The 21,441-nt window shown below is 46.2% G+C and overlaps 1 protein-coding gene across 1 annotated transcript in view; it reads left to right on the forward strand.

Annotated features, from left to right (window-relative positions):
- The window catches only part of gpr158a (G protein-coupled receptor 158a), a 777,085-nt gene extending 755,845 nt beyond the window's left edge, over positions 1-21,240 (forward strand). The window contains exons 10-11 of the mRNA XM_070880082.1: positions 14,938-15,084; positions 19,306-21,240. Of these exons, the coding sequence (XP_070736183.1) occupies positions 14,938-15,084; positions 19,306-21,240 (2,082 nt within the window). The remainder of the gene's footprint in view (positions 1-14,937; positions 15,085-19,305) is intronic.
- The last annotated feature ends 201 nt before the right edge of the window (positions 21,241-21,441 follow it).

Genomic DNA, 21,441 nt, shown 5'->3' on the forward strand with positions numbered 1-21,441 from the left:
TGGGGCTCTAAAAGCTGCGCTCCCAGTCGGTAACCATTTACGCTCCCATTAACTCTGGCCGCTTACTGAGTCGGTAGATAACTGAAAATCCAGCCCAAAGTGTCCATTCTGCATAGTAGTTTGCATGTGAGTAAATGAAGATGCATCACTCAGCTAGCCACCTCACACCAAGCAAAGCCAATGTTGTTCCTGTAGGGAGGGTGCCTAGAAGTCCGATCCAGGATGATCCTCCTTTGCTGCACTTCTTGAAGCAGCACTTGCAAAGGTGCATCAAGAAACTGAGCTTTCACTTCAACTTACCCCTGCCTTTTCCAGGTTTCTGCGTAGACAGATTGAAGCCCCTTTAAACAGCAACTACTGCTGCAGATATTCCCACATACTGCAGGCAGCCAACTCCCGACAACAGCTCCAATCAGGATTGTGTATAATTAATGAGGTCAATCTCAGAGTCCAGCAAGGTCAGCCCAGAACACCGTCAGCAGCACAGGGCTTGTGAAAAGTCCAGAGCCACCACTACAGTGCCGGGATGAGAAAATCTACCTTCGTGTTATTTTTTTTTGTTGCTGTATTTTAATATCATGTATTTTAATGAAGTGCACTTTTCTGTATTTGTACCGTTGACTTTGTAATTGACTTGTAGCATAATGAGGCAAACTCCTGGAGCTTGACTTTCAGACATGTATGAAATTATGCATGAGGTGCACCTACCATCTGCCGTATTTTCAGGCCTGAATCTCACAATGATTTATCAGATCATAGGGGCACAATCAGCACACGATTTTCAGATGTGCTTTTGTGAATAGGCAATCTTGATTTTTCAAATTAAAATATGAAAAGACTTACCTGTGTTTGCAACCCATTAAGCATGGCAGTTTTGCATTATCTGAGTCTAACCTGTGCAAAACCTCTCTTAATGTCAGGATGAAAAACTCATTTTAATTCTGTACGCATTGGGGCAGGGCTCATCTGTTGATAATAATATCATTTATTTTTTAAATTGGAAATAATTAAATGGGAAGGGGGCAGTCCTTAATATTTGAGACAACCAACAACTTGTATTTATATAGCGCCTTTAACGTAGTGAAACATCCCACAGGAGTATTATGAGATTAAAAAGTTTGACACTGAGCCACACAAGCAGAAATTAGGGCAGGTGACCAAAAGCTTGGTCAAAGAGGTAGGTTTTAAGGAGTGTCTTGAAGGAGGAAAGACAGGTAGAGAGGCGGAGAGGTTTAGGCAGAGAATTCCAGAGCTTAGGGCCTAGGTAACAGAAGGCACGGCCACCAATGGTTGAGCGATTATAATCAAGGATGCTCAAGAGGGCAAAATTTGAGGAGAGCAGACATCTCGGGGCGGGGGTGGGGGGGCGGGTTGTGGGGCTGGAGGAGATTACAGAGATAGGAAGGGGTGAGGCCACGGTTGGATTTGAAAACAAGGATGAGAATTTTGAAATCGAGACGTTGCTTATCCGGGAGATATGCAGGTCAATGCAAGTCCCACTCCAGAGACTTGAGCACATAAATCTAGGCTGACACTCCAGTGCAATGCTGAGGGAGTGATGCACTGTCAGAGGTGCCATCTTTCAGATGAGACATTAAACCGAGGCCCCGTCTGCTCTCTGAGGTGGACGTAAAAGATCCCATGGCACTATTTCGAAGAAGAGGGGGGGAGTTATCCCTGGTGTCCTGGCCAATCAACATAACAAAAACAGATTATCTGGTCATTATCACATTGCTGTTTGTGGGACCTTGCTGTGCACAAATTAGCTGCCGCGTTTCCCACATTACAATAGTGACTACACTCCAAAAATACCTAATTGGCTGTAAAGCACTTTCAGTTGTCCGGTGGTCATGAAAGGCACTATACAAATGCAAGTCCTTCTTTTCTTCTTCTTAATCACACTATGGAGTGCGGGGCACAATTGTAATAAAACGGCAAGGGCTTTAGTTAAAGCACAAGGAAGACATGTTTTTTCACTTGATTTGCAGGACAGGCTCTCCTGTCACCCATTCAAGCATGTATAATGCTGCATGTCGTCATAACATTACATTTTCTTAGTTTAGCTCATTGGAAGTCATGTTTGCAGAAGGAAATGGGGGTGATTTTAACCCTGCTCACTCAGCAGAAGCCTTGCGTGTGGGCAGTTAAAATTGCCCTGGCTTTAATCTGTCCAAAAGTTGCCATAATCATAACATCTGCAACTTTAACCTGCTTTCCTGAGCAGACAATAAGGACATGCACCCAGAGCCAAAAGGGTCCTTATTTACATATGCGGGATGTGGCCCAACAGCATCACTGAGACCCGACTGTAATTTTAACTCAGGCCTGAGCGGGGAATCCACCTAGAGTTAATCAATTAATACTTAACCTTCATACACAGTGCTTCATATTATTTTATAGACATAGTACCCATAATGCACTGTGGTATTAATACTTCTTCTCATGTATTAGATATTCATTTAATATCTGAGACTGATACAGAGTTACACAAGGAAAAAACAGAATAGAAGAGGTATGAGAGGCTTGTTCAAAACGTTCTATACCTTTTAACTGGCTATCTCAAAGGAGAAGACTTCAGAATTGTGGGATTATAGCTTCTTCAATCTTCACCCAGGAAACAGGAAGAACTTATAAGGACATATTTCTTTGTATTGATTATAAATATCATATTTTAAATTTTCCCATCTCTCTCTGTGGCATGACTGTTGACAACTGAGGCCACAATTTTCTGTACCTGAGCGGGTCGAGTGCGGGCGGTCGCCGTGGAGGGTCGCGACCCCGTTCTTCATTTCATCCTGAGATCGAATTTCCATCAATGGGGCCTATTAAGGCAGCCCTGCATGTTACTCGGCCCTATTAAATGGAGCGGGTCTGATGACATGATGGACGATGTGTTTTCAGCCAGGATATTTAAAGGAGACACGGCCACATTACATTTGAAGATTCTTCTAGGATAGTGCAGGAACTGCATTGGAGTGTTGGAAAGTCCAGCAAACATGACTGCACCCTGGTTCTCAGATGACTCCCTCTATATGCTTGTGGAGGACGTGAGAGCACACAGGGAGGCCCTCTTCCTTTCCGATGAGTGGAAGAGTCCTCCCCAGCAGACCAAGGAGCCTGGCTCCAAATAGCAGAAGAAGTCAACAGCAGGAATGTTGTCAGGAGGACCTGAGTGCAGTGTCGGATATGTTTCAATGAACTCATTAGATCAGGAAAGGTGATGAAAAGCCGCGCTTCACACTGCTGTGCGTCTCATCACATCCCCATCACTCTGCCGTCCCAACCCTACTCCTACGTAAGAACATAAGAACATAAGAATTAGGAACAGGAATAGGCCATCTAGCCCCTCGAGCCTGCTCCGCTATTCAATAAGATCATGGCTGATCTGGCCGTGGACTCAGCTCCACTTACCCGCCCTCTCCCCGTAACCTTTAATTCCCTTATTGGTTAAAAATCTATCGATCTGTGACTTGAATACATTCAATGAGCTAGCCTCAACTGCTTCCTTGGGCAGAGAATTCCACAGATTCACAACCCTCTGGGAGAAGAAATTCCTTCTCAACTCGGTTTTAAATTGGCTCCCCCGTATTTTGAGGTTGTGCCCCCTAGTTCTAGTCTCCCCTACCAGTGGAAGCAACCTCTCTGCCTCTATCTTGTCTATCCCTTTCATGATTTTAAATGTTTCTATAAGATCACCCCTCATCCTTCTGAACTCCAACGAGTAAAGACCCAGTCTACTCAATCTATCATCATAAGGTAACCCCCTCATCTCCGGAATCAGCCTAGTGAATCGTCTCTGTACCCCCTCCAAAGCCAGTATATCCTTCCTTAAGTAAGGTGACCAAAACTGCATGCAGTACTCCAGGTGCGGCCTTACCAATACCCTATACAGTTGCAGCAGGACCTCCCTGCTTTTGTACTCCATCCCTCTCGCAATGAAGGCCAACATTCCATTTGCCTTCCTGATTACCTGCTGCACCTGCAAACTAACTTTTTGGGATTCATGCACAAGGACCCCCAGGTCCCTCTGCACCTCAGCATGTTGTAATTTCTCCCCATTCAAATAATATTCCCTTTTACTGTTTTTTTTTTCCCAAGGTGGATGACCTCACACTTTCCGACATTGTATTCCATCCGCCAAACCTTAGCCCATTCGCTTAACCTATCCAAATCTCTTTGCAGCCTCTCTGTGTCCTCTACACAACCCGCTTTACCACTAATCTTTGTGTCATCTGCAAATTTTGTTACACTACACTCTGTCCCCTCTTCTAGGTCATCTATATATATTGTAAACAGTTGTGGTCCCAGCACCGATCCCTGTGGCACACCACTAACCACCGATTTCCAACCCGAAAAGGACCCATTTATCCTGACTCTCTGCTTTCTGTTCGCCAGCCAATTCTCTATCCATGCTAATACATTTCCTTTGACTCCGCGTACCTCTATCTTCTGCAGTAACCTTTTGTGTGGCACCTTATCGAATGTCTTTTGGAAATCTAAATACACCACATCCATCGATACACCTCTATCCACCATGCTCGTTATATCCTCAAAGAATTCCAGTAAATTAGTTAAACATGATTTCCCCTTCATGAATCCATGCTGCGTCTGCTTGATTGCACTATTCCTATCTAGATGTCCCGCTATTTCTTCCTTAATGATAGTTTCAAGCATTTTCCCCACTACAGATGTTAAACTAACCGGCCTATAGTTACCTGCCTTTTGTCTGCCCCCTTTTTTAAACAGAGGCGTTACATTAGCTGCTTTCCAATCTGCTGGTACCTCCCCAGAGTCCAGAGAATTTTGGTAGATTATAACGAATGCATCTGCTATAACTTCCGCCATCTCTTTTAATACCCTGGGATGCATTTCATCAGGACCAGGGGGCTTGTCTACCTTGAGTCCCATTAACCTGTCTAGCACTATCCCCCTAGTGATAGTGATTGTCTCAAGGTCCTCCCTTCCCACATTCCTGTGACCTGCAATTTTTGACATGGTTTTTGTGTCTTCCACTGTGAAGACCGAAGCAAAATAATTGTTTACGGTCTCAGCCATTTCCACATTTCCCATTATTAAATCCCCCTTCTCATCTTCTAAGGGACCAACATTTACTTTAGTCACTCTTTTCCGTTTTATATATCTGTAAAAGCTTTTACTATCTGTTTTTATGTTTTGCGGAAGTTTACCTTCGTAATCTATCTTTCCTTTCTTTATTGCTTTTTTAGTCATTCTTTGCTGTTGTTTAAAATTTTCCCAATCCTCTAGTTTCCCACTAACCTTGGCCACCTTATACGCATTGGTCTTTGATTTGATACTCTCCTTTATTTCCTTGGTTATCCATGGCTGGTTATCCCTTCTCTTACCGCCCTTCTTTTTCACTGGAACTCCTGCACATCATTACTCACACCAGCGTACATTGCACATCCACCCATCCTTCTCTCTCTATCTGCATTATCACATCCCCAATTGTCTAACCACCCCTCACACTCACCCTCATCATAATGCAATCCTACCAACTAACAACACACAAGGAGCCCAGATGGCTCCTCAGATCCAGATGGCTGAATCTACCCCTGCACAGTCGCAGGAGGAGCAGACTTTGAGGGGGCCCTCACTGGCTCCAAACCCCAGAGGACATTGGCCAAAAATGTCTAAGCAGTTGCAGCAGGTAAGTGAGCAACCTATCTCTATCTCTGCTGAAGCCACAGGGATTGCAGCTCACTGAAGCACGCAGAAGAGAAAGATGAAACACAAGTACATGCACAAGGGTAGCCACTTGAAGTTTTAATAAATGTTTGTGTAAAGTTTCCATTACTGTGTCGCAGATAAAAATATCTATTTTCACCACTTTCAGGTCATGGCAAAATTTGTGTGCAACTTTGGAAGTGGCTTAGTGAGTTGGAGTGAATGATGAGACATAATGTTACCTCCAGCAATGGTGGACAGTTTGAAAGGAATGGCTTGGTCAATGTAGGGATGCTTTATGGTGTTGCTGTGGGGTGCTGGGAATCTGGCACAGCATGTGGCAGTCATATGGGTGTAATGCCTGAAGTTAAGTAATTCTGGCCATGATGAGGCCATCCCTAGCCTCCCGGCCAGCAAAGTGCTCAGGTACTGGTGGGATCTGGACTGCAGGTTCCTCCTGTTCCTCCACATCCTCAGCTTCCAGTTGATGGTCCGCCTGCTCCTCCTCCTCCTCCTCTAGAGAGGCTGTGTACTCAGAGCCTTTTTCCTCATGCAGCGCGAATCCTTCCTGCGGCACTATGTTCTGCAGGGTGCAGCAGACCACGACGATTCTGGAGACCCTGGCTGGTGCGTACTGAAGGGCTCCTCCAAATCTGTCAAGGCATCTGAAGCACACTTTCAGCATGCCTTTCGTCTGCTTATGAATGTCTGGTGTAACTGTGACTTTCATTATGTATCTTCTCGGCCTCAGTACTTGGCCTTCTCGTTTGTCATGAGCCACATTTTCAGTAGATAGCCCTTGTCTCCAAGCAGCCAGCCGGAAAGTCTTTTGGAGGAGAGCTGAGGGAGGGTGGACTGGTGCAGGATGAAAGAGTCATGGTAGCTGCCAGGGAACTTGGCGTACACATGCATGATGATCTTCCTGTGGTTGCAAGCTTCACATTGAGAGAGTGAAAGCCTTTGTGGTTCACAAAGCCTCCTGGGTGATGATGGAGTGCCCTGATGGCCACATGTGTGCAGTCGATGACGCCCTGCACCCATGGGAAGTCAGTCAGAGCAGCAAAGGCCCCCCGCTCAGTAACCCTGGCTTCATTAGTGACAAAGTTGATATAATTGGCTGACCAGTCAAACATGGCATCGGTGACCGGTGTGATGCATCTGTGAGGGGCCAACTGCGAGATGCGCAAATGTCTGCTGCAGATCCCTGGAAGGAGCCTGAGGCGAAGAAGTTGATGGCGCTGGTGACTTTGACAGCGTAAGGCGTGGCCACCTGCTCCTCTGGGCTGCAGGTCTTGCTACAGCAATCTGGAGCCTGAGCCTCCTTTGGCACTGCTGCTCAGTGGGGTTCATCGTGGTCCAATCCTGAGGACCAAGGTGAGACAGTATAAACAGCACCCATGCTTATGTAATAGATGGCAGGTCAAGTAGAGATGACAAAAGGAAGCTGTCAATGGTGTGATAGGTGACAATGGTGTGATAGGTGACAATGGATCCCATCTTTGCTGAAAACACTTGCAATCTCTAGAAAGCTGAATCTGTGCTGACAATGCAGTAAGCAACAGCATCTGCCTGAGGAAAATGACCAGGGGCTAGAACCTCAACTTTTGTATTTGGGCGATATTTCCGGCGTGGGTGGTAAAAAAGGGTTTTCAGATCGCTGGCTTCTCGCCCATTCTCAAAGTACCTAGTCTCCATTTTTGAGAATGGGCGTTACCGCGAGCAATTTGAAATGGGCGTTAGCGTTAAATTTTTTGACCTTCTGCCGTAAAGTGTCGCCATCCTTAGCAACGGCATGGCAACACTCGATTCCCGCGATTCAGGAGGTCAAGGTCATCATGACATGCGCAGAAGAGGAGACAGAGAGAGAGAGAGCTCAGAGGCACTGAAAGCCTGTGTGGCTGTGGTGTGTGCTTGTTTGGCTGTTGTGGGAGGCACGAGGAAGATTCACCAGTAGCATAAAGCCTACTAAGCACCAAGAACATAGTTGGCACCGAGTTTTTGTCCAACAAATAAGATATAACATGGAAGGGATGGAGGAGGCCCTGGAGCTGGTAGCTAGGAACACTGGTGGCAGAGGGTTCCCAGTGATCCCGGAATGTGGCACTGCACCCCAAGGTGCCATACCCCCATTTCCAATGACACATGAGAGCCAGGAGCAACACCTTGCTTCTGGCTCAGAGCTCATTCCCATCTTGGGACCGTCCTCTCCTGTATCCGTCCAAGCAGCGTTTTGGCCGATATCCCCCCCCCTCCCCAATGAAGCATTGCCTGAGGAGCTCCTCAGCCAGGCAACTTGGAGTCAGGAGGAGAAGGGGAAGGGGTAGAGGTGGGGAGGAGAAGCGGGGTGGGTGGGGGGAAGGATTGTACAGAAATACTGATGATTTCAGACTAATGTTCGGTTTAAATGTTTTTTATTTAACAAAACCTTGTAGCTCATTGGCTCAGATAGCTGCACCGTTACACGCTGGTGATTCCTTAACATCAAAGGGTATAATGACACTTAACTACAATCAACGAAAACTTTAACTTTCACCAAGGTGACGTCCACCATTGATGTATCACCTGTACACCCAGCTGTGTGTCAGCATTGTAAATAACACCAATGTTCTTTCAGGCAAAATGATCATTGGTGAGCTCCTGATGTAAGCCTCTTGCAGCTATCGGCCTCTTGCAGCTATCATGTCACCACGGGCCCTTTCATGCGGACTACAGGGGGGTGGGGGCATGGCTTCAGCATCAGCCTGATTGTGTGGGCTGATGTCAGCGTCCGCCTCCTCGTCCTCCTCTTCCTCTCTCTGGTGAGATGGACTGTCAGACTCATCAGGCAATTCTCGTCCCCTCCTGATAGCCAAGTTGTGCAACATGGAGCACACCACCACGAATTGAGCTACCTGCTCAAGGTGGCATTGGAGCTCGCCTCCTGAGTGATCTAGGTATCTAAAGTGCTGTTTCAGCATTCAAATGATTTTCTCCACAATATTGCGAGTTGCTCTGTGGCTCTCGTTGTATCGCCTCTCGGCTTCGGTGTGTATGTCACGCAGGGGGTCATCAGCCAGGTGGCGAGGCCATATCCTTTGTCACCAAGCATCCAGCATTGACCTTGTGGCTGATTGTTAAATAAGTCAGATACAGTGCTCTCAAACAGGATGTGAGCACCGTGGATGCTGCCCGGAAATTGAGCATTCACTGCCAGTATAATTTGCTGGTAGTCAACGACCAGCTGGACATTCAGGGAGTGGAATTTCTTGCGGTTCTTGAAAACCTCTGCAGCCTGAAAAGGTGCCCGCATCGCGATGTGCGTACAGTCTATTGCTCCCTGCACCTTGGGGAAGTTTGCAATTCTGGAGAATCCTAGAGCCCTCTCACTCTGTGCCTCCCTGGTCATAGGGAAGCTGATCAAGTCCATCCTGCGTGCGTACAGGCCTTCAGTGACCTGTCTAATACAGCGATGTGTGGCATGCTGAGAAAGTCCGCAAATGTCTCCAGCTGTGGCCTGAAAAGAACCCGAGGCGTAGAACGACAGTGCCGCGGTGACTTTGACCTCGATGAAAAGTGCAGTACTGATGGTGCTGGCAGCCTGTAGATCTGCCCTCATCAGCTGGCATACCCCAGTGATAACCTCTTTGTGGAAGCACAGTCTCCGAAGGCAGGTGGTGTCGGGCAAGTCGAGGTAAGAATGCTTCTCCTTGTACTTGCGGGAGGTGTTTCATCTGGTCCTCCTCATCTGTCTGTCACGTCTTACATTGGGCTCATAATGCAGTGGAGCGTACTTTCATCAATCTCGAGTCTGCTGCATGTGATTGGTCACCAGGACAGGGTGAGAAAGGACAGGCCCATTGCAGTAGCTCTCTGTTTTCCACCGATTGGTCACAAACAAGGAATGTCCAGATGAAGACACCTATTCAATTCCAATCAGTCACAGTATGGTCAAGATGTTTGTAGAAATGTTCACATCAACTCCAACGACCTGCAGAGTACATCTGAACTCCGCCGAGGTTGAAGCACAGCAGCCTTTTAAAGGACACAATATGTGATCTAGAACATTGTGTCCGTAATGCTGTGATTAGTTCTGGTTAGTTCTACTTTTTCTGGGTGTTTTTGTTGGGCGAGCGATATTGTGGGCTATATGTTTGCGAGGTGGTGAAATTGATGGTGGGCAATCTCATGGCCGCTAGTTTTGGTAAATATGCTCTTTATGACAAAAAAAGGTGGGCGGGCGGTATTATTGAATCTCGGCGTTAAATCAGTGCGGAAATTAACGCTGGCCGATATTATGGCCGTTGATTTCGCCCATTCTGCTGATTCCGCCCAAAAAACGTGGGGCGGGCAGTAATATTTTTCCCCGGCATTAAGCACGTGGGGAAAGTAAAGCTCGGCAATAAGTTTTCTAAAAATGTCTGTCAGTTTCCATTTTGTGCCAAAATAGGCGATATATGGGCGTTATATGTCATTTCAGCAGTAAAATGGGCATTAAGTTGCTGTTAAGCAGGCAAAAAAAGTGAAGGTTCTAGCCCCAGTTGTCAGGTGGGAGTTTTATTGTACTTTTCATGCTGTGCACTAATGAGTTGGATCAATGGTCACTCAACTTCCGCCTCAGGTTGACAGACGTGGTTCCTAAGCTGCGTGATTCCCCTGGTCATCCACAGAAATTTGAAAGGTAGGGTTAAAAGGAGGTTTAAGGGTCTGATAAGTACCTCATATTCATCTAAATTACCTCAGCCGCCTGACGCTTGGGTCGCTGCTGCGTTGGCAAATGTCCCCAAGGGGAAGGTGCGTGGTGGCGGGATGATGGCGGGTTACCGACCTGCTCCGAGTTATTTCAAATCTCCCTCCCGATCCACGGAGGCCAGAAAATTCCAGCTGAAGTTCTAGATCATTACACTTGTACCAAAATACTTTATTGCCATCATCTAGTGCAGTGTTCATGAGGGAAGATGACATTTCTAGACAGACAGAGGTCAGGGCTTGCAAGTGAGCGCCAAGTGAGTAACTGTGACTACAGCAGGGAAAATTGAGCCCTGCGGTTCAGTATTTGTCCCGTCATGCCCAGTCCACACAAAGAACATGTTTCATTTCACATCAATTTGTTTAACAAGTGAATTCATCTTAAAGCTGACCTTATCTAATTGCCAGAGATCGTCTAACACCTGCTGATAAAAATGTATCCATTCAATAGATAATTAATATTTGTCATAGATTGTAACTACATGCTGGGCCATTGACCTTTAGGAGAGTGGTGTGCATGTGCCCATCCAACCACACTCTGGCCTGCTGTTATGTTTTTAACCAATCAATACCCATTTTTTTTAAAAGTTGCTCCCTTCCCACCTGAAAAGTGGACAGGTTGAGCCAGGAGGAAGGAGCTGCATAACTACAAAACCAACTCAAAGAGCAGGACTTCTCCTGCTGGGTATTCTGAGGGTTACAAGCTAAGCAATTTGTCACTCTATACTCTGCTCTAGAACGATTTTGAAGCAGTTTATGGGTCAGTTGGAGCTATCAGCTTGGTTATATAGACCACAACAATAAATATTGAAAAAGGATAAATTCAAACTTAAAACAGCCTCAGTATAAGCAGTGTGGGAGAATAGATAGTGTATAATTACAAACTTGAATAGCAGATACCCTTTGGGACTTGAAGTATACAATGCATTGGAACAAAGAATACATCAGAATTTGAATGTCTTTATCAGTTGTATTTAATTTATTTCTGGAGAACCAAAACCAAATATAAATACATTAAAATGATCATTTAAAAATTATGCCACTCTAGATGTCACGTGCAGTGTACATTAGAATATAGGAACAGGAATAGGCCATTCAGCCCCTCGAGCCTATTCCACCATTCTAAGAGATCATGGCTGATCTGCAACCTAACTCCATATACCCACCTTTGGCCCATATTCCTTAATACCTTTGGTGAACAAAAAACTAGCAATCTCAGATTGTGTAGACGTAATGGCCGTGAATTTCCTTGTGGCAGGGACCTGGATAATCTGTCCATGAGAGCTGCCGGTCACTGGCAGCACCTGCTTCCTTCGCCCTGAAAGAACCCAGCGTAAAGATATGAGGTGTCCCGACCACCAGAAGAACACATGGGGATGGCCCCTCAGGAGGGGGTGGGATCAGGCCAGAGAAGGGGATTTTTTTTCCTGTTCCTGGATCAGACACTACATGGAATCTCCAGAGAGGACAGTCTGGGAATTCCCCCTGATGGTGGTCAGGATTCCCTGCAGCATGCGTGAGGTGGGCACCAGAGATGCACCCAGCCCTGTGCCAATTAGGTACCTTCCTGAAAAATCTGGTGGGCTCAGCATGGAAGGGCACTGGTGGGCATGATTCCGAAGTAATTTCCCAGATCGTGGCCATAAAATCTTCAGAGCTTCTGTTTATTTTTTAAGTATTGCTGAAAGTTCACCAAACTCCTTGGCCAAAAGAATTCCATCATACGTATTAGTCATCCACCAATTTAACTGTATAGGTAGCTAGCATTACGTTCGAGGAGCATGGCAGGAGTGTTTCCCCGGGGCTTCTCCGTCACGGAGTTATGCTAAACTTACATAAAACACTAGTTAACCCCAACTGGAATCTTGGGTCCAATTCTGGGCACCACACATTAGGAAGAACGAGAAGGCTTTGGAGAGGGCACAAAAGAGATTTACTGGAATGAGGGATTACAGTTATGTGGCTATACTGGCAAAGCCAGGGTTGTTCTCCTAGAGCAGAGAAGGCGAAGAGGAGATTTGATAGTGATGTTTAAAATCATGAAGTGTTTAGCTAGAGTAAAGAGGAAGAAACTGTTTCCAATGGCTGAGGGGTCATTAATCAGAAGGCATAGATTTAAAGTGACTGGCAAAAGAACAAGAGGCGACAAGAGGAAAACTTTTTTATGCAACAAATGGTTACGATTTGGAGTGCACTGCCTGATAAAGCAGTGGGTACAGATTCAATAGTAGCCATCAAAAGGGAATTGGATAAAGACTTGAAAGAGAAAATATTGTCGTGATACGGAGAAAGAGCAGGGGAGTGGGACTAAATGGATTGCTCTTCAAAAGAGCCAGCACAAACTTGATGGGCCGAGTGGCCTCCTGTGCTGTACTATTCTATGATTCCAGCTTTAGTGGGATGGACTACCCTATCCCCAACCTTGCACAGCCTCCCTAACATGTTTTCCCATCCTTTCCTTGGTTCCTCATTCCCTACTCTTCCCCTCTCCTCATGATCTATGCCTTGTGCTTTTCCCTTTCTTCAGCTGCTGTTCTCCCTCCCTCCCTCCCATTCCCTTCTTTTCCATCACTCCACTGGCTCCTCTCCATCTCCTTGTCCCCTTGCTATACCCCACCCTAATGTCACTTATGTCTTTCCCAATAATTTACCTCAGGAATAAAAAGAGAAAATGCCGGAAATCTCAGCAAGTCAGGCAGCATCTGTGGAGAGAAAAACAGAGTTAACCTTTCAGGTCGATGACCCTTCATGAGAATTCATGAATGTTTGAAAAAAACAGATTCTTAAGGAGCACTGAAAATGGGGTGGGGGGGGGAAGAACAAAGGGGAAGGTCTGTGATAGGATGGAAGACAGGAGAGATTAGAGAGACAAAAGGGATGATGGGCCAAATTGAAATGGTAATGCCAGAAATTAGAAAAACATTAGTCTAGATAGGGTGTGAATGGCAAAATAATTACCAGCTGCCATTGTAGACAAAGAGGGGGTAAAAAGCATAAGATTGGGGAGGTGGGGGAGAGGGAGCCAAAAATGGGGTTATCTGAAATTGTTGAACTCGATGTTGAGTCCAGAAGGCTGTAAAGTGCCTAAACGAAAGATGAGGTGCTGTTCCTCGAGCTTGCATTGAGCTTCATTGGAACAGTGTAGGAGGCCGAGGACGGAGATGTCGGAGTGGGAGTGGAGCGGGGAATTAAAGTGACAGGCGACCGGAAGCTCAGGGTCACGCTTACGGACTGAACGGAGGTGCTCCTGAGGAGTGAGTGAGGTGGATGAGTTCAATTTAAAATTTTTACCTATATTTATTTGGCCCAGCGAATCAAATTCTACGAAAACCAAAGTAAAACTTTACCTGCCACCTAGAGAAACAGATCAGGGAGGTGCTACTTGAAGTAGTAGCAGCACTACCTAGCATTGACAGGACTGAAAGGTATGTATGATGCGTTTTGCAGAACATCTCCGTTCATTTCTGACGAAGGGTCATTGACCTGAAACAACCTAAAAGAGTGTCACAGCACCGATGACACCTGTCTGTAGCGAGAGCTACGGCCGAGTTGAAAGCTGGCGAAGAGAAAATGGTGTGAACTCGTCTCACCTGATTTTATTCCCTTCAATGTACCATTCCCATCGAGCAGTGGGGGGTTAAAATTCCTCCCCAAACTTCTTAGAGGTAGCTTTGGTCATGGAGGAAATATGGCAATCAAAGAGGACAGTGAGACCACGAATGTCGATGCAGCAGGATGGAGCTATCAAAACTTGATTACTTTTGATTGATATTACAAGTGACAGGAAATAAATGTTGGAGTATATTCAGTGATACTTTTCCACTGTCCTTGCTGGGGATGGGACAGACTGCCAACTGTGCGTAAAATCATAAGGGTGACAGTCCAATAATGATCTGTTTCCATACTCGATGGCATTCTACAAGGGTGTCTGAGTCTAATGTTTGTAGCCTAAAGGTGAATATGTATTTATGTTTTATGCTTTGTTAATCTCAAAATCATGAGGGGTCTAGACAGAATAGATAGAGAGAAACTGTTCCCATTGGTGGAAGGGTCAAGAACCAGAGGTCACAGATGTAAGGTGATTGGCAGAAGATCAAAGGCGACATAAGGAAAAACTGTTTTACGCAGCGAGTAGTTAGAATCTGGAATGCACTGCCTGAAAGGGTGGTGGAGGCAGATTCAATCATGGCTTTCAAAAGGGAATTATGTAAGTAGCTGAAGGAAAAAACATTTCATGGGTTCGGGGAAAGGGCAGGGAATTGGGATTAGCTGAAGTGCTCTTGCAGAGAGCTGGCATGGGCTCGATGGGCCGAATGCCTCCTACTGTGCTGTAACCATTCTATGATTCTATCTAAGGATACATCCTTGCTCCCTGAAGATTTATGCATGCTTTGTAATTATCAGAGTCAAGCTATAGATTCAATAGTTTCAGGAACTATGTGAGCTGTAATGATTCAAATGTAATCATGTTAGTTGGTTAGCTTGGTGATGTCCAAATGTGATCCTTTTGTTTCTCTTTTCTTCTAGTTTCTTCAAGCAGGTATCAACCCCAGAGATGACATAGCAACAGAGGCCTATGAAGATGAACTAGACATGGGCAGATCAGGGTCATACTTGAACAGCAGCATCACCTCAGCCTGGAGTGAGCACAGCCTAGATCCTGATGACATTAGGGTAAAAATTATTAACTTTTCTTGTTGTCAAGTTCTGCAGATAATTGAGTTTCTTAATTTAGGGTGAAAGGTAGATTTTTGTTTCCCTGTAAACACCAAACCATACATTTTTGTTTTTGTTGTGGATGAAATCGGCTGGTTCGGTAATATCAATGACTGTGGTGTTAGGTCACCTGATACTTTTATTGATAACTACACCAAAGTGAGCAAAGGTTGTGTTAGTTTCCATGTTCAGAAACTTCCTCATTGCAGACTGAGGAGCTTGAACCATCTGTGATGAAATCTATCTACCCACGTAGATAGATAGAGGCCACGAAATTCAATACCGCCGGTAGTTTTGGGCGGGTCTTTTCTCGCTTCCGCTCACTTCCGTCATGGCCCATACTGTTCGCCACGTTGGTGAAGGCGTAAGCACGAGCGCAGCGTGCGTGCACCGGCAGTATGCAGAGTGGGCAGATCGTGACGCTGATTTGACACACGACCTGCCATCTTCAATGTCGCCACTCCATTCACTGCCCTCTTCTAAACACGCACAGCTGAACGTGCGCCCGGCTGCACGAGGGATCTCCCCCCCCTCCCCGCCCCCCACCAGTGCTACTTAAAGGGATACATCCAACTTGCGTGGAATTTCCTTATTGCTTTTGTATTGGCTCTTGCAGAGTTTGAAAGTGTACTGCGTTGCTGTAAGAGATTACAAAAGTGGTTAAAGTTTGCAGGGAGTGCCGCTGGACATTGGGAAGGCATTGGCTGCTACTGAAAGGCCTCCGAGTACACCACTTGCTCCCAGTCATGGGGACTCTACTTGCAGTCCCCCTTGGGCTGCAGCATGACAGGGAGATGGAGCAGAGGCAGCAAAGAAGACAAGCTACTCGCAGAGGGAGGAAGGGGAGGGTGACTCACAGCTGGAGACCATACCCACCTAGGGTCTTCAGGGAGCACTTCTCCTACCTGCAGCTAAACCAGGAGTAATGTGTTCAGCGGCTCCGCTTCACCAAGGAGGTGGGCACAGAACTCTGCCGCCTCTAAGAACCAGACCTGCAGCCTCAGAGCAGGGTGACGACGCTGCTGATAGTGGCCCTCAAGGTGACCGTGGCCCTGAATGTTTTTGCCAGTGGGTCCTTCCAGGCTGGAGCAGGCGGCATAGCAAACATCTCATTGTTCGCCATCCATTGCTGCATCCGGGATGTCACAGTGTCTTCTCTCTGGGCAGGTGGCTTTTCCAGGATATCGGGCTACCCATGGTGCATCCTGCCACCGACTGCACACATGTGGCTTGGCAGATCCCGCATCGCGATTATGTGATGTTCTATAACCGCAAAGGCTTAATGTGCAGTTTGTGTGCGACCACGCCCAGCACAACATGCCGGTGAAAGCTTGCCATCCTGGCAACAGTCGTGATGTGTTCATCCTGCGCCAGCCTGTTGTGCCAGGAATCTTCTAGCCAGCATATCGAATCTAAGGGTGGCTGCTCAGCGACAAGGGCTACTATCATCATTATAGGCAGCCCCTCGGAATCGAGGAAGACTTGCTTCCACTCTTAACATGAGTTCTTAGGTGGCTGTACAGTCCAATATGAGAACCACAGTCCCTGTCACAGGTGGGACAGACAGTCGCTAAGGGAAGGGGTGCGTGGGGCTGGTTTGCCGCATGCTCTTTCCGCTGCCTGCGCTTGTTTTCTGCATGCTCTTGGCGACAAGACTCAAGGAGCTCTTAGGGCGGTCTTTGGCCACGGACTCCCAGGTGTCAGCGGGGGACGTTGCACTTCATCAGGGAGGCTTTGAAGGTGTCCTTGTAACGTTTCCGCTGTCCACCTTTGGCTTGCTTGCCGTGAAGGAGTTCCGAGTAGAGCGCTTGCTTTGGGAGGCTCGTGTCTGGCATGCAAACTATGAGGCCTGCCCAGCAGAGCTGATCAAATGTGGCCAGTGCTTCAACGCTGGGGATGCTGGCCTGGTCGAGGACGCTAATGTTGGTGCGTCTGTCCTCCCAGGATTTGTAGGATCTTGCGGAGACTTCGCTGGTGGCACTTCTCCAGCGACTTGAGATGTCTGCTGTACATGGTCCATGTTTCTGAGCCATACAGGAGGGCGGGTATTACTACGGCCATATAGACCATGAGCTTGGTGACAGTTTTGAGGGCCTGGTCGTCAAACACTCTTTTCCTTAGGTGGCTGAAGGCTGCATTGGCGCACTGGAGACGTTGTTGGATCTCGTCGTCAATGCCTGCTCTTGTTCATAGGAGGCTCCCGAGATAAGGGAGGTGGTCCACGTTGTCCAAGGCCATGCCGTGGATCTTGATGCCTGGTTGATGACTCCCCTTTGCAACCCCACCATTCATGGTCAGCACATATAATGAGAGCCATGCTGCCACAAGGAACATCATCGAGCAGACGATCGCCATGCTGAAGCATTGGCTCCACTGCCTTGACCACTTGGGAGCAGCTCTCCAGTACACACCGGAGCAGGTGTCCCAATTCACGGTGGTCTGCTGCATCCTCCACAACTTGGCCATCGTGAGAGTGCCACCCTTGCCACCACAGGTTCCAAGACCACTTCAGTAGGAGGAGGAGGAGGAGGAAGGGAGGAGGCAGCTGCACATCCACATTCTAGTCGGGTTTTCCGTGAGTGCCCCATCAAATACCGGTTCTCCTGAATGAAACCCCAGATCTCCGTTGCTCAACCCTTCCCCACATTACCATCCCTCTGTCACCGAACATCACAGTGTCCTCTTGGCCACAATGCTGAAATGAATGCCACCACAAAACAAATGTTCCAAACCACATTTATAAATCATTCACTCCAATATTACATGACAAAATTAGCTAATCACCCTTGTACATTCCTTTAGTGCTCGTCTTCCGTGAGCCTTTACTTGTCCTAGTGCTCCTCCACAGTGCCACCCCAAGGCTGCAGCATGGCTGGTGGAAGGCTGCTGACTTTCAGTTGGGTAGACTACAGATGGCCTTGCAGGACGACGTTAAGCAGCTCTGGGCCTAGTTTGCAGCAGAGCTAATTGTGTAAGAGTGAGGTGAAGTTCCGAATGTTAGGTATAAGTCGTGATTGATAGAGATTGCTGGTAGCTGAGAAATGGGGGGGTTGTGCATTGAGCAGTTTGTGAGGCGAGAGGTGCAATTGGTGGGAGACAGCTTTTGAAGATGCATTCACTGACCTTGACCGCCCATGTGAGGTCATTGAACTTCTTTCGGCACTGGATCCTGATCCTCTGGGGCAAGACTGCTGGCAGTGGCTGCTTCGACTGTCTGCTCCTCCTGCCTTCTGATTGTGAGTCTGGAGGACCTCCTGGCCCTCTGCGGGTAGCAGACCTCTGTTCTATCCCCTGCTCTAAGGCCTCTAGTGCTGCGGCAGAGCTTCGTGCTCTTTCTCTGCCCTACTGAGCCATTACTGAGTCACAGTTGCCTTGACAAGCACTTCAAGTAGCTGCTGACCTTTAAGAGGTGCAGACTGCCTTTAAAAGTGGAGGCTAGCTTTAAACAGAGCTAGCCTTGCACGAACATGGGCCCCCTGCAGAGCGCTCAGCACTGGGCTGCACGCATCAATCATGGCAATTAGCAGGCAGCATGAAGGTCATGCCTGATGCGTGATCGGCCCACACCCATTATCGGACCTAATCGAATTTTTAGCCCAGGATCTTCCTGTCTAAGCAGCAGGGTCCCAGCTTCGTGCTACAATTATCTATCGCGCTTAATTTTCCATTTTTAAACTCCCAACTTGAACAAGTTGTTGAACAATTATTGTAAAAGGACAGTATCACTTTTGCTAATCTACATTTATATTGAATTGATATAAAGCTAACACCATACCAAATATGTCAGATGTTTCTAATGAATTCCAATGTTTCAAAAATGTTACTCGAAAGATACTTATACTACAATGCCTCATAGTAAAAGTGCTCTTAAGAGACCACTGATGAAAATATGACTCAATTTTCCAAGAAACTGTCTGAAACTTTATAAAAAGGCTGAAGTAAAGGAAACAAACATCAGCCTAAGTCAACATTGCAATAGTTTATAAGTATAATTTACATAGACCAACAAAATTGATCTGATTTTAAATTTTGCGATCATCATTGATTTCAATGGTGAACTGCCATTTTATTTTTCTGAAAGCGGATCTACAATTTTGTGGAGATCCATATACTGCATGATAGCTGGTGTCTGTTGCATACTGTACTCAGGCATACGTTGTTACTGTTTTCTGTTTGCAGGATGAGCTGAAGAAGCTGTATGCACAGCTGGAGATCTACAAAAGGAAAAAGATGACGGCTAATAACCCACATTTGCAAAAAAAGAGAAGCTCTAAGAAAGGATTGGGACGATCAATTATGAGGCGCATCACTGAGCTCCCAGAAACAGTGAGTAGGCAGTGCAGCAAAGAGGACAAGGAGCATACAGACCCTTCTATAACCAGGAACAGCATCAGTGTTGGTCGGAGGAATCCGTTTGATCCGACTATCTCCAATGTGAAAACAAAAGAAGACGGCATGAAAAATAAAGCATTATTACTGCAAAAATCTCTCAGTAGCTATGACCATGTGAGAGATCAAGGTGAAGATTCCAATATCTCTGCGGCAGACAAGGTGGAAGTTTCCAGTACAGAAACTGGACTGTTAGATTCACTAATGGGGAAACAGTTAGTCAAAAAGACCAATGAGATGGCAACCGACGCTTCTACAGAATCTGTTCCTCTAGTGTGCAAGTCTGCTAGTGCACATAATTTTAGTGTGGACAAAAAGCCCTTGCATCCAAGAACATCCATGTTGCAGAAATCCCTCAGTGTCATTGCCAGTGCAAAGGACAAAACATTGGTAATGACAGGCAAAGCGCAAAGCATGGAGGAACACACAAAACATTATAAAGGACAGCAGAAAAGTAAAGATACTAACAAAAGTCATTCCTCAGCAGATAACAATGAAATGGAAGCACCTCAACCAAAAAACTCTTTGAGCCACTCTTCGATTTCTGAGGAGGCAAAAAGAGCTCCAAAAGCCGGAATAATGAAGCAACATACTAGTAGTCAGTCTACAGTTAGTCCAGATACAGCAAACTCTGTACTGAGTGATCAGTTTGACAGAGCTGAAGTCTGTCCATGGGAGCTACAAGACCAGCCACCTACTCCTTCAGAATCAAGAGTTCAAAAACATGTTTCTATTGCACTGGTGGAATCACAAAATATTAATCATTCCCATTCAAATATGAAGGCTCAGAACACCAACAAACAAAAGTCTGTGGAGAATGCTACTAAACAAAAACAGATGGCACAAGGCGATGTTGAGAAATATGACGTGTGTCCCTGGGACTTTGAGGAGCCACAATCAAACCTCCCAGAATTTAGGAAGACGATGACTTATCAGCCTGAAAGTATTTCCATTGAAAAAGATATGGATTCAAATAATGTAGCCAAGGTTATTGAGATTGGCCCTTGGGACTTCAAAGAAATGCCAAGCAAGGCATCAGAGAAAAGCCAGATTGAGAAAGGGGAAGGGAAGAAGGAAGTAGCTTTGGGAGATGGAAATGACAAAGGGACCATGCCAGAGCCCTTACAATCAAGCAGTAGCCTACAGCAAGCTTCTACTAATAGAGCAAATGTTTGTCCTTGGGAGTTTGAACCATCAGAGTCCTCACAATCAGAAAAGAGTGCAGCTTCAGCTGCCTCAGCCTCTTTATTAAGCAGCATCCCCCAGAAAAAGTCGATGGTGAAAGGGTTCGGGATATCTGTGAAATCCTTGGTATCTGCAGGAAAAGGCATGGAGACAGAGAAAGCAAAAGAAAGAAAAGAAGATAAAGTAAAAGTGAAGGGCAAGTACAAGGAAAAAGACATGAAAGATAAAGTGCCAGATGCACCAGTGGACAAATCGACAGTGGCTGAAAGATGTCCCAGGGAAATCAAAATAACCCCTGGTTCTGCAACTGGAAAGAGCAAACACATAACCGATAATGAAGCAGGAAAGGAAAAAGGCAAACGTGCCATGGTATGTCGCTGGGACGCCGAGGAAAGCAGTCCCACTCTACAAGTAGCAGAAAGAAGCACAGTTGCAACCAAGGACAATAAAAATTCACATGGCATAGATGTAGACACATCAAAAATGGCCTCAATTTGTCCTTGGGATTTTGACGATCAAACATCAGGAAAAGAGGTGTGACAATAAATCTCATCAACTAGCTCCTGAACAGTGAAAGTTTTCATATCATGAAACTAAGAATTCCATATCAATAACCTGTACTTTATTAAAAGAACACATAGAAACAGTGAAAGCAGGATTCAAGTTAAAATCCAATTTGTATGACAGTCTTCAACTCCTCAGTTTTCTTTCATCTGCAAACATTCTAACAAGAACATATTC

This window comes from Pristiophorus japonicus, chromosome 5 (assembly GCF_044704955.1).
Source record: "Pristiophorus japonicus isolate sPriJap1 chromosome 5, sPriJap1.hap1, whole genome shotgun sequence".
Lineage (NCBI taxonomy): Eukaryota > Metazoa > Chordata > Chondrichthyes > Pristiophoridae > Pristiophorus > Pristiophorus japonicus.